Below are 14130 nucleotides of genomic sequence, written 5' to 3'. Positions count from 1 at the left end.
GAGCAGAGGATGAGATAAAATCACTTATGCTATATGAAATTGTTATCCTATAGTTCAACCCACATTATAAAATAGGAATTCTAACATGGAGAAAGATGCCATCTCTTTACAGTTCATTGCTGTCAGAATGTAGTTATGAGTGCTTTACTTACCCTTTATACTTATCTTCAACAAAATCCAAGTGAATGCCGAGTTCAGTTGCAATTTATTCCAGCACTCTCTGAAATCATCCTAATCATATAGCATTAATATGAAAATGGTATATGGTTAAACCATCTCACTCAGATTATTAGTGTTCTTTGTATTATATTAATATATTAGTGATTTGAGAGATTACCTCTTGCAAATGTCTATTTTCTTTGTTCACATTTATATTCATTTTGTGAGGGTGTCTTCTCAGATCTAAATTATCAGTTGTTTACCAGAGCTTAATTTTTTAAAATCTTTACATGTATTTTATAGTGCTTCTGAATGGTACTGGCCCTAGTTGCCTGGGTTACAGTATAAAAGCATATTCAATCACCTTCTTCAAGATTCCTGCCCTACACTGATGGTTGCATTTTCTGTTGCCGATTTCTCTGTTTGACTTGGTTGGGACAGTTCATTTGGATACAAAATAGGGATTTCAATGTCGATCTCTATTTCATCCACAGGAACCTTTTCTTCCTCTGGGAAACAGGCAATTTTGGCAATTTCCTTAAAATGGTGGGTGGTACTCTCTCCACTCAATAGCAGCTCATGGAAATCTGCCAGGAAATCACACCTCCAGAAGGGATTGATTCCCTCATGCAGTACTTTCAGAGTCTGGTAAGAGCCCACTCTCTTTAAATCTATTGGTACTTTTCCATTGGCATCAAAAATGCCGAGCTGCCACAGAGATTGGCCAAAGTTACCAATATAATGGCCAGAGATCTTCCACAGGCGAATATTGCAATCTAAACCTGCTGTGATTATAAGCTGGAATCGGTCCACAAACTGAACTTGAACCAACCTACTCAGATGTGACCTAAAGGAGCACAGTAAGTCAGGGGTGTCCAGACAGACGTTCCATTCACCATGGGCCTCATATTCACCCTTTATATGGGACTTGTCTCCCCTAACTCTACAGTACAGTGGAATCAGGTATTTGAGCTTCACTTCACTCCCTGAAATCTCAACACTATTGCCCTTTTCCTTGACTATTTTCTTACTACAGCAGTAATTCTCAATGTCCCAAATCTTGATGTAACCATTTGTATCTCCTGTAATAAGTATTTCATCATTTTCATCTGTGGTCATTGTGGTGATAAAGGATGCATTGAAAGTGACAGCTTTAAACTTTCCCAGAAGGCCCCCATCAGGATGTACAGACCAGGCTAAAATATAACCATCAGAGGCACTTGTAAGCAGAGTTGCAGCATCTGGACCAAGCTTCCGTGAGCGTAAAAAGTACAGTTTCTCAACGGTTATTTTGGGCTTGTCTAGAATTTCGTCAGTGCCTGACTTCTCTGTCACTTGTGGAGAAGACAAAATGCTATTATTAGCACTCACATTCTTTTTTGAGTTATCATCCAATGAACTCACATCATGCTCTTCACCATGTTTGGATGGAATAAGTCTGGTTGACTGACTGGTAAATGAAGAAGTCAGTTCTCTTTCACTTGCAGCAGAAGATGATTCTCTTGTTCTGGCTCTAGTTTTATGATTCAGTACACTTAGGTGAATGGAAGTATCAGTTGGACTGAGATTGGTAGCAGTATCTAAGACAGGAAGCACTTTATCAAAAACCCGGATAGGATCAAGGGGTCGGAGGCTACGTTCAGCATTAAATCTGAAAAGGGGTTCACCCAGTTCAGTATTCCATGCAATAATGTTGCCAATGTAGGAAACTGTCATCAGTAGCTGGCTATCATAGGCTACCATAAACCGAACGTTTTCTTTGTGGTAGCATTTCCACTGCTTGGAGTCAATTTCTTCATCTTTCTTAGCATCTGAATACCAGACAAGTCGTTTAAGCCAACCGGAGATATAAATCTTCTCGTCAATGTACACTATGTCAGTCACCATTGTTTTATCCACTTTCTGCAGGTCACTAAGGAGTTCTCCATTGTTGAAGTTCCAAATCCTGACAGTCCCATCTTTGCAGCCCGTGATTAAGCGTCTTTGTAGGTTATCAAATGCCATTGCTGTGATAGCTATTTTTCTATCTTCTGTATTCATGAATTGCACTACCTTCTTCCCTGTCAGGATATCCCATACACTAACAAAGCCTCCAATGCAACCACTAATAACCTGCTTAAAGCTACTGCTGTACAGAATTGTACAAAGAGGCTCTTCATGTGAAGTGTATTCCCACTCCCTGCTTTTTTCTATACCATAGAGAATACCAATCTCTGTAGCAGCTACGACAAGTAAATTAGTGCTTTCATGGTAACAGAAACAAAAGATGGACAGTCCTCCTACAGTTAATAGCAATTTTTGAAGACAACTTCCTGTCAGCAAATCCCAGACACGTAATTCATCATCTCTTGAAATGCTAATAATCTTGAGGCTCTGACTGTTGACTGCAATATGCTGAACTGGAGAATGATGTCCTTCCATCTGAAACATGCAATTACTGGGTACATAGGGATTCCATTCCCTCACAATGCAATCAAATCCACCTGTGAATAGGCTTCTGCTCTTGGTGGAATAGTCAAAGCAAAGTATCCCCTTTTTTGAATCAAACAACTTATTTCGAATTTTGTTTCGTCTAGAATAAGGAAGCTTTGTTACTACCATGCCAGTGTCACTTAGGGCAGAGCAGGTGACAACTGCATTGAGATCAGGAATATACCTTATTTGTTTACACCAGCCTTCATGGAGGCCTGTAATTCTGAAACACATATGGTTTCTGGATTTACTCTTTAGCTGATCTCGAACAGAAATTTTATTGGATCTCCCTGTTGTACTCTCAGCATTCATATTGAACAGGCCGTAAATATTAATATCAGAAGACATGAACACCATCACACCTCCTTTATCATCTCCACTACAGAACACTCCTTTTTTGCCATTTGACCAGTAGCTGATGGTTACTACACAGTTGTCAATTGCTGTTAGGGACAACTCTTTTTTACAATCTGGCGAAACAAGGTCAAAAAATTCAATATCGCTGTATGTTGTGCAAACAGCTACCATGTGCAATTCATACAGCCAAGCCATGTCTATTACCCACTTATCTTTTTTGCAGTTGTCATCTGTCTTATTAATGTTGACCTTATGAAGCAAAGTGAACTCATCACTCCATTTAATGAGTTCACCATCCCGGCTAATCGATAAGTATTCTCCAGGCGGATTCCTGTTAGTGGACATACTGCTTACATAATCTTTAGGAATATCCTTGAACAGAAGCTTTACAATGATATCGGAGTGACATTTTGCAGCAAATTCCATTGGTTTTGGGAAAAAATGAGACAAATCGAATGTTTGTAAAGCTTCTTTTTGTTGGTACTCTAGTACTGTGTAATCTAGAAATTTGCACCAGTTAATTGTGCCATCATTGCTGACATCTACTTTCATGAAAACTGCGTCAATAACCTCTTCATCCAAATCATCCCTAAAATTCTTTATAGCCTGCCTAAACTCCAACATATCCAAGCAACCCCCTTTGTCCAATTCAGCTTCACTAAAGATGCTTTTAATCTGGTTAAGGTCCTCCTTGTAAGTGAGGTTGCCAAGAAGATCCATGTTATTATTTCTACACTATCCTCTTCCCAGGAGTAATTAAAATGTGTATGGACTATAACAAAATTTGCTTAAACTGAAAACATTTCATCAAAAATGAAATAATGTCTATGTGTGCTGCACCATAAACCTTCCTTTATGAAAACCAACCCCTGAATGACACACATCAGGCTAACATACATATTAATAATGTTTGAATTAATCTTTTCAATATGACTTGTGGCCCCACCTATCTTAGGTGGATGGAGAAAGGAGGCAGTAACTGGTCTACCAGTATTAACAGAAGCTAAAAATGTAATTAGCCTTCTTTATGGAAGTGGATTTACAAGAGGCGCAGACTGGCATGCACTGGTTTAATAAATAAGATACAGTGCTACTAGATATTTGAAATTGTTCACACATTTCAAACCCTTGCACCTTTATTGTGCCTAAATGAAATATTTTAGCTATTGAAAACAAGTTGAAAACTTGAATTACAATACTTAAAATTATATAAAATTAAATTACGGTATTTAGACAGAAATCTCAAAGTGGTTAAGGTAATTTATGAGATCTGAAATCAAGTATTAAAAATGTTGCAAATGCATCCTGTTTAATGAAGCCATTATTAAAAAATGCAGAATTTTGAAAGAAAGGAAGGATATCAGCCCCATGGCTTCATAAAATAATATCAAAAATGGTATGAATGGTATACTACAGCTATGGTATACAAGACAGATAGCATTAATTGAAAATAAAGTACAGCACAGTGGCGCATTGGTAGCACTGCTACCTCACAGTAAGGAGACTGGGGTTCATGTTGAATGTTCTCCCCATGTCTTGAAGGGTTTCCTCCGGCAGTCTAAAGACATGCAGATTAGGTGGATTGGCACTACTAAATTGGCTTTAGTGTGTGATGTGTGTGTTTGAATTTGCCCTACGATGGATGAACTTGTGCCCTCTGCTAGCCTGGATAGGTTCTGGGAGCCCCTGTGATCCTGTTCACGACTAAGCAGGTTAGACAATGACTGACTAACTGATGACTGACTGACCACAATATGAAAGTGTCTTAATCTGATGTGAAAGTTTTGGCTGTTCACACTTCTCTGAAAAGATTAGATTTGTGTCATGAATGACTGAACAAACCATAATTAAGCTGCATGGTGAACATAATCTAGACTTTTTTTTATATGATTCTGTTTTTATACAATTTTACTCAATTTGCCCTGCCTGTTTATCTGGGTCACATTTTCAAATCAATTTTATTACCCACTTTTACCAAACCAATTTCCTTCAAACTTTGCATGCATGCTAATCTTCGGTGACAAGACACTATTTCATTAGTTTTGACCTGGGATCTGCATGTTAATGAACTCAAATTTACATTTCTCATTTCCTTATACTTTTAGCGAATACACATATATATAGTGCTTTTATTCAACACACATATATATATGAAAAATTAGTGGTGTTGGTGAAGTGGTTAGCATGTTGGACTTTCAATCAAATGGTCAAAGGTTCAAGACCAATGTAGACAAATTACTTAAAAAGAAAAATCTTTTTGATTAATTGATAATGAAATTTTGTCAGATTACTTCAATATGACAGTTAAGCAGCATTGGTCAAGTTGTTAGTGTGTTGGACGTTCAATCAAATTTTTTTTTTAATTTTACCAATTTTTCATCATTAATATATATATTGTGCAAAATACTGTTTTCAGTGATTTGACGATATTGGCGCAGTGGATAAAGTATTGGCCATTTCTAAGATTGAAGGTTTGATTTTCCAATAGACAAACGCACATTTCCAGTACTTCACACATGTAAGGTTTTAACATGGTTAGGATTTTCTGAAATGACTTTACTTTACTTTAAGATTGTAGGTTTGACTCCACTCTGTCGCTAATGTCATTTCTGTCAGATCACCTTTCCACCCAAGTCAAGGTTTTTGTAGATAGATAGATAGATAGATACTTTATTAATCCCAAGGGAAAATTCACATTCTCTAGCAGCAGCATACTGATACAAAAAACAATATTAAATTAAAGATTGATAATAATGCAGGTAAAAACAGACAATAACTTTGTATAATGTTAACATTTACCCCTCGGGTGAAATTGAAGAGTCGCATAGTTTGGGGGAGGAACAATCTTCTCGGTCTGTCAGTGGAGCAGGACAGTGACAGCAGTCTGTTGCTGAAGCTGCTCCTCTGTCTGGAGATGACACTGTTTAGTGGATGCAGTGGATTCTCCATAATTGATAGGAGCCTGCTTAGCGCCCGTCGCTCTGCCACAGATGTCAAACTGTCCAGCTCCATGCCAACAATAGAGCCTGCCTTCCTCACCTGTATGAGGCGTCTTTCTTCTTAATGCTGCCTCCCCAGCACACCACTGCGTAGAAGAGGGCGCTCGTCACAACCATCTGATAGAACATCTGCAGCATCTTATTGTAGATGTTGAAGGACGCCAGCCTTCTAAGGAACATAACTAACCTTCTAAGTACATACTTTAATCAACTTTTATATGAACTTTTATAGTTAAGCTGGTTAGAAATTTCCATCCATCCATCCATTTTCCAACCCGCTGAATCCGAACACAGGATCACAGGGGTCTGCTGGAGCCAATCCCAGCCAACACAGGGCACAAGGCAGGAACCAATCCTGGGCAGGGTGCCAACCCACCGCAGGACACACACAAACACACCCACACACCAAGCACACACTAGGGCCAAATTAGAATCGGCAATCCACCTAACCTGCATGTCTTTGGACTGTGGGAGGAAACAGGAGTGCCCGGTGGAAACCCACGCAGACATGGGGAGAACATGCAAACTCCATGCAGGGAGGACCCGGGAAGCGAACCCAGGTCCCCAGGTCTCCCAACTGCGAGTCAGCAGCACTACCCACTGCGCCACCGTGCTGCCCGGTTAGAAATTTCACTTTAACAAATCTTTGCATTTTAATTGAATTAAAAATTCTTTTATCTCACAAATTATGGTCTGCCCAAAGGATAGTCCATTATTCAGGAAACCACAGGCTCATCCACCTGCATATTAGGGATAGACTGAACAGGTTACAGAGCATAGATCCCACAAAGGTGGTCAGCACATGCCTAAACAACTCAAGGAATGACTCCATCTGGCCCCACAGCTTTTCCTGTGTGTAGCTTCCTCAGTTGTCTCCTTACTTTGTCTTCATAGCCCATAGCAATTTTCAGAGGTGGACTTGTCACTGTCTATTCCAGCTGATGTTGAAGGAGTTGTTAAGGTAGTAGAAATGATATGGGGAGACTGGTCATTGGATGTGGCAGTGGGAGGAAAAAATCTTTGAAAAATCAATAAATGAAAGTTATTTATTTTAATTCATTTTAATTTGTGCTGATGCCAAAATCAATACCAATCTCTCAGTTAGTTGTTTAGTATGGCAATGCTTATATATAGAACTGAAATGAATGAAAAAAACACACACACAATTAAGAACAATTGATTGGCTGTTTACCTACTCTTCCTCTTGCCTCTGAATGTGGGTGGGGCTCTTTTCTCATTTGCATAAATAGGTATTTTACACTCTATTATGAGTCACTCTCCACGTCTGTTCCATTTCAGTTAGTTGGGTTTGTGGAGTAATATCACCAGCTTCTCAGATTTTTCAAAACGTAATTATGGAAATTCTAGGAGATTTTACCTATAAAGAGGATCTTCAGAAGATTGAGAATATATTTAATGAAGGCGGTGGAAGCTTGAATATGAATCAATTTAGGCAAGCTGTTAAAAGTATTAGAGAAGATATGGGTAATGATGAAATTGATATGCTGTTCATGAAGCTGGATGTAAATTGTGATGGAACAGTTGACTGGCACAAGTATCTTGATTACATGGTGCAGGAGTATAGAGAAAGAGAGTGTTTAGAAAAGTATATTCAGAGCCACTATTTTCCTAAACCAATGGAAGTTGTTTACACTAATTATTGTGAGCCTATTGTGAGACTTTTGTTCCGACGTATTCCCCAGAATTATCTAAGCGATGTCATTGAATCCAGAATAAAGCTTGGAGAATACCTCTCAATTACCCGAGATGGTATACTCAAAAAGTGGAATGATGAATTTAAACTGCTCTACACTATTGACATTTACCAGAAAGAAGACTTTCACACTAATCAAAAGTTAGTGATAGACATGACTTGGTTGTTTGAATTGCATATGATAGCAGTCTGTTCTACATATCGGGATGTTGAATTTTTTGATCTTTTGTCTCATCAGTGTAAAAAAGTTTTTTCCTTAGGTGGACTAGATAATTGTGTACTTGCTATGCACTACTGGTCAGATGGCCAAAAAGGAGTGTTCTGCTGTGGGGACAGCAAAGGTAGTGTCTTGGTGTTTATTTCTTTAGATGTCTATCTCTATGGCATTTTCAGTTTAAAATGTCCTTCAAAATCAGCAGGTACAGGAAAAATTTTAGTTCGTGACCTACTTAGAAATAAATCAATGAACCACCTCTGTTATAAAATATCAGCAGTTCATGATAACATGTGCAAGCAGATCAGGTATATTTCAGACCTCCATGCAGTTGTTTCTTGTTCCTCTTTGGATGACACTGGCATGGCCATTTCAAAACTACCTTATTCTTGCAGAAATAAAGTTGAAACAACAGTATTTTACTCCAAAAGAGGAATACTTTGTTTTGATTACTCATCCAAATGCAAGTGTCTAATAACAGGAGGATTCGATTGTATAGTGAGGAAATGGAATCCCCACATTTCTAGCAATAGTATGTCCCAGATGGAAGGTCACCAATGCCCTGTTGATCATATTGCAGTTGATACGGAAGGTTTCAAGGCAATAAGCATTTCAAGAGACAATGACTTGCGTGTCTGGAATCTTTTAACAGCAGTTTGTATTCAGAATTTTCGTATATCTTTAGTTAACGTGCCACTCTTTGCCATTCACTATGATGATGACACTAAAGTTCTTGCCTTTACAGGCATGGACATTGGCATTCTGTTTAGTATGGCAAAAATCAAAGAAGGTGAAAAAACCTCACACGATTATCCATTATGTACAGCTTTGTACAACTCTTCCTTTAAGCAAGTTGTGAGTGGATGCCGTGGTGGCATGGTCACTGTATGGGATCTAATGACAGGTAAAAAAGCGGTGAAATTCATGATCACATTGGGAAAGAGACAGGAGATCACAGCCATGGCATTTGATGGGCCCAAGAGACGTTTAATCACTGGCTGCAAAGATGGAACTCTCAGACTGTGGAATTTCATGAATGGTTCTTGTCTTGCTGAATTGCCCAACATTGAAGCCGCAATGGTAACAGGAATATTATATATTAATCGCAGGATTTATGTCTCAGGATGGTGTAATCGAGTCTTCTGGTATTTGGATGCTAAAAAAAATGAAGCAATGGATTGCAAACAGTGGAAATGCTACAACTCTGACAATATCTGGGCTATGAATACATATGATGACCAACTGTTGGTCACTGCCTCCTGTAGTGGGGATATCATTGCCTGGCATATTAGTGCAGGTCAGGCCTTTTGTAGACTTAATGCTGAACAAAGCCTTGAAACTCTTGCTCCAGTCAGGGTTTTTGACACAGTGGAACAACTTCCCTTGACTGCTAATCTCAAAAAGAAACAATTATCTCTGCATAAGCCATTGATGAAAGCAAGTTCTTTTAAAAGTCAGGAAAAACATAGCAGGAAAGATGATGAAAATTATTATTCTAAACCAGTGAGTAGCATATCGGACAAAAAGTCAAATAAGATCATAACTGACACCAACCCCTCCTGGTCTCAGCAAATGACAAAAGATCACTTGAACACCACTGAAGAAAAGCTAGACCAGCCCAAATTACCTGTGCATAAGGTTCATTGTTTGCGCTCACGAAAACAGAGTTCAGATACTGCCATCGTTCTTACCAGTTCTGGTTATGGCCATATATATGCTTGGTCCGTCAGCCCTGATGGTGGCCTGTTAGGAAAGTTTCAAGCGGTGAGTTCTAAAGAGACATTCATTAGCACAATGGTCACGGATAAAAATGACCAAATACTTCTCACGGGTGACACAAACGGGTATCTTAGAATTTGGGACATAGAGAATTTCTGCCATGGCAGTAAAGACACAGACGAAGATTCCAGTGCTAGGACCCCCATAACTGCAGTGAAGCTTCATGATCTGATTCCTAAGCACTGTAGACTCAGGGGAAAAATGACCAGAACTAAGCCCGAAGAACTGTTTCGTGATGGATTCAATGTTGTTACAGGCCCACCTGACCTTCTGAGCTCCTGGAGACCTCACTTGAATGGTATAGTCCACATTGAATATATTGACAAGCTTCAGATCATAATCACAGCAAGTTTAGACTGCAATGTTCGTTTATGGAGGCTCTCAGGCACATACATAGGTACTTTTGGCCAAGATCTATGGAATGTAGGTCTTTCAGATCATATCGCAAAAATGCCTTCTGATTTGCAAAGATCTGCTTCATATCAGACTCTAAAAGTATTAAATGAAGGCCTCAATCCATATTGGAGATATGAGTTATTGACAGATTTCCAAGAAATGTTGCATGGCACAGATAGTCTAGCTTCTCATTTTCAAGAGATTGCTCGCATTGCCTCTGAGGAAGACAAGAGTTCTACATAAAACATTTGGTAGATCAAGAGATCAGAGATGGAAGATTTAACAAAGAAATGCTGATTTCATATCCAAAGTGGACCTATGACATATGGGAGAAGAGGATTTCTAATGGTTCAACCATGTAAGCAAACTCTATAGATTCATTGTTGCTAAACAAGCACTTTCCATTGTTAAAAGTAACTGGAAAAAACTATTACAAATTTACTATGTATTTCAAATGGCAATACATTATTGAAATATAAATTCTTGCATTTGCATCACAGGGTACGTTAAATTGATGCTGAACAGAGTAGCATATAAGTTTTTTTTAATGTTGTGGAGTATTAATCCCAACTGTAACCATAGAAGATGCTCTTGTGGGTACTCTTTTAATCCCAAACAACTACAAGATATTGAAAATGTATAAAAAGATATTTTTTTGCAAAAAACAAGCACAAAGGAGGAATGAGCAAACAGAAACACAAAGTACACTAAAAAAAAAAAGAAACACAAACTCATTTCTCTCACTTTTCTTTCTGTTTAGTCAGGAACTCTGGCTTTCAGATGGGGTGACTTATTCACTTATCCACCAAAACGTTTCACACTAGTCACTCCACTTTTAATCTTTGATTTCACACAATTGTTGTTGAATTGTTGTTTTTGTCACCTCTCAATTCTAGACTTTGGCTAGGGATAAAATTGTTTCTAGGATTAGGGACAAGCATCTAAAATCTACTAAGCCATAGTGCAACTGGAGAGCCATGAATGCTTTGTGTTCCTGAAACTTCAAAAGCCTTCAAAGGGCTATGTAGCTTAAAAGGCCAAAATATTGCCACGTCTTTCACTCAGTGATTATATTCTACCACCTGATGGAATGGAAAAAAATAAATGGGCCGTGGCCATGTCCTCCAGGGCCACCACCATGGTCTCACTGTGAGGTTGGGACCACATGCTCTCCTGTATTGACCGGGGGTACTGATCTCATTCAGCAGACTCTGAGATGCATCAGACATCCCTGCTACCTGCTTGGTCATCACTTTCTACTCTATTCTTCACAGGTCAATTTTCCCTCCCTTTCTTTCCTTCAAAAGAACCTCTGCCTATTGCCTCCTTGGCTCCAGTATGCATGTAGGGCTCCATGGCAAGGACATTAAAAATCTGAAAAACAAGAGGTGATCATTCAGTCCATCAAGCCTGTTTGTTTAGCTAATAGTTAAGCTGTCTCTATATCTCATCCACATGCTTCTCAAAGGTTGTCAAGGTTTCTGCTTTAACTTCATGGCTAGGTAGTTTGCTCCAGATTCCTACAATTCTTTGTGTAAAGAAGTGTTTCCTTTAATGCGCTTCCCCATCAATACTTCTTATACAGTAATGTATTTACTTCCTACCACACTATCTGTGTGGGTTTTCCCCTCAAGTTTACTGTCCTGATGTGTCCTGTTCCTATCTTATACAGATGTTCTCTTCCTGGTGCCCTTAGCACTCTAGGTAAACCATCACACTAACAATGTATTATTTTTGCCATATTGCTCTCAAATTCATTAAAGATCCTTGCCAACTAGGAAATGATATAAGTGGAAGTTCTTCCTAACTTTCAGACCTTAATTTTCTATGGAACTAATGCTTATCAGTATGCTTTAAACTCGATTTTCAGGTTATTTCAACTTGAGTATTGGGTTAGAGGGCTTGGATAAATCTACAGTCATTAATGTTTGTTTTTGAGTTTAATACACCTGGCATATTTGGGCAGTGGTGAAGGGGTTATCTCATTTGCCTCACTGTTGCAGTTACAAAGAATCAGTTCCTAGAACAGACACTATGTTTGTGGAACTCGCACATACTACCTATTTCAATGGAAACATAAGACGTTTAACAAACATGATGAGACCTTTTTTTTGGTACTCCAATGTTCTCACACATCAGTAAAGCATGCAGGGTGGCAACTTTAACAGTCCCAGCATATGAGTGAGCCCAATAGTGCACTATTTGTCCTATTCAGTGTAATGGGTGAGCTCTTCACAACCACCTGCAGGTGACTAAATATCTGTCAATCAATTTTCTGAGGCTACTTTGCTCAGTTAAAGGATGAGAAGAGTATCAGTTTTCTCCAAGAACCATTAGGCAGAAACCTTCAACAGTTCACTAATAACTACATCTCACATTCACTCCCATGTTCACTTATACCTGTAAAATTTATACTCTCAAAATGTCTTTTTACATTATTTTATTTGGTTGCAATCAGTTTCCCAAAATAAATGAATGGCAGGTTGTTTTCATTTGGGTTTGATCCATTATTTATGGTGCTAGAAGCCATATTTCTGATCAACCGATCAAAGATATCTGAATGTTTACAAGTGCTGGCTGGAAGTAGATATATGTAAGATGTGACAAAAATGAGAGTTTCCAGAAAAAATCAATCTAAAAGTAATACAATATTTAAAACAATCTTTTAATCTATGAAATTTTGAATATGGTAAGGATCAGAGTGGCACGGTCTCTCCCTGGCCTTAAAAAGAATAGCTCTACTACAGCCTTTATTAACATTAAGATTTCTTCTATGATATTCAAGACTGTTCATTTTCATGACAAAATCTGTAAGCCACAGTTGTTTCAAAGTCTTTGGTATTACAGTTGAGAGATTATCTATTCATTCTATTTATCATAAAAAAATAAATCTGGAAGAAACATAGATACAATTAAATTTGAACTTGAACTAGATACTGTATATTACATTGTTAGTCAGATATACCATCACAGATTATTATACAATATTGTACATTGCTATTCAAATACGTGTTTTTCTATTTTACAAAACTATGTAGGCAAAGACCATCAATCAAGTCACACTCAAAAATGGGCATGCTAAGCTACAGGAGTTTTCTTAAACTTGAACGGCTTCTTCCCCCGTTGACTGCAGTGATGGTGATGCTATCAGAGTGAATCAGTGAATAGGGACAGTTGACAGGAACATCAGGTAAGCAAATGCACCGGCAATAATTATGCTTAAGGTAAGCTTTAATAGTGGAGTACCTTATTATATTTTGACAAGTTTGATTAGCTCCTGAATGTTTAATGACACAGTGAATATTAGATTAAAGCAGCACTTACTATATTGTTAAGAAAAGAACATTGTTTTCTTATTTGTTAGCAATTATAATATAATCTCCAATACACCAATTATTATTTGGCTAAACATTCTGTTCATCAAGGTTTGGCAAATCACGATAATAATGCACTGAATCTGGTTAATATTTTTTAACCTCTTTGGCATTAAATCAGCCTTGGAATTCTATGCAATTAGGGGTAAACCCGAGAAAGACTTGGGGTGACATGTTTTGATCTGCTATACAGTGATTAATCTGAATAACTCATGGGACTGTATTCTGCTGCCATCTATTGAGTAAAATAACATTATGCTGCAAAAAAAAAAACATAAATATTTTTCCACTCTAAGTTAACCCGTCAATATTCATGAGTGGGGTGGAGCTTTCACCCAGAACACAATGGCATGCAAACAAAAGCTATAAAGTTAATTTTAGATACAATTGAAACTGAACAATTAGTTGAATCAAACAATACTGATGGAAATGGGAATTGGTCATCACACGTTGACACAGATAGTGAAATGGATGTATATGGTACTGTATGACTGGTTTGATATGTGTGGTGTATTTGGTAGCCGAAAGGCAAAATGATTGCAATCAAATAGAAAGACAGGAAAGATAGTAGCCCCCTGTTCATTATTCATTCTACAGCAACTGTTGTTCGTGTCAGAGGAAACGTGGAAGTCACTAGGTCTTGCTCTGTGGTAGCCTGCAATAACA

The 14130-nt window shown here is 38.1% G+C and overlaps 2 protein-coding genes across 2 annotated transcripts; one reads left to right on the top strand and one right to left on the bottom strand.

Annotated features, from left to right (window-relative positions):
• Nucleotides 1-528: 528 nt before the first annotated feature.
• Nucleotides 529-3708, bottom strand: LOC114649377 (WD repeat-containing protein on Y chromosome-like). Its single transcript, XM_028798875.1, has one exon. It carries the CDS (start codon nt 3706-3708, stop codon nt 529-531), a length of 3180 nt encoding a protein of 1059 aa, XP_028654708.1.
• Nucleotides 3709-7342: 3634 nt separating this feature from the next.
• Nucleotides 7343-10333, top strand: LOC114649376 (WD repeat-containing protein on Y chromosome-like). The gene has a single exon (XM_028798874.1). It carries the CDS (start codon nt 7343-7345, stop codon nt 10331-10333), a length of 2991 nt encoding a protein of 996 aa, XP_028654707.1.
• The last annotated feature ends 3797 nt before the right edge of the window (nt 10334-14130 follow it).

This window comes from Erpetoichthys calabaricus, chromosome 3 (assembly GCF_900747795.2).
Source record: "Erpetoichthys calabaricus chromosome 3, fErpCal1.3, whole genome shotgun sequence".
NCBI lineage: Eukaryota > Metazoa > Chordata > Cladistia > Polypteriformes > Polypteridae > Erpetoichthys > Erpetoichthys calabaricus.
This window is presented reverse-complemented; position numbering and strand designations above follow the sequence as displayed.

Coding starts and splice junctions, on each gene's coding strand:
- LOC114649377 (XM_028798875.1), bottom strand. CDS start 3,708: ATGGATCTTCTTGGCAACCTCACTTACAAGGAGGACCTTAACCAGATT.
- LOC114649376 (XM_028798874.1), top strand. CDS start 7,343: ATGGAAATTCTAGGAGATTTTACCTATAAAGAGGATCTTCAGAAGATT.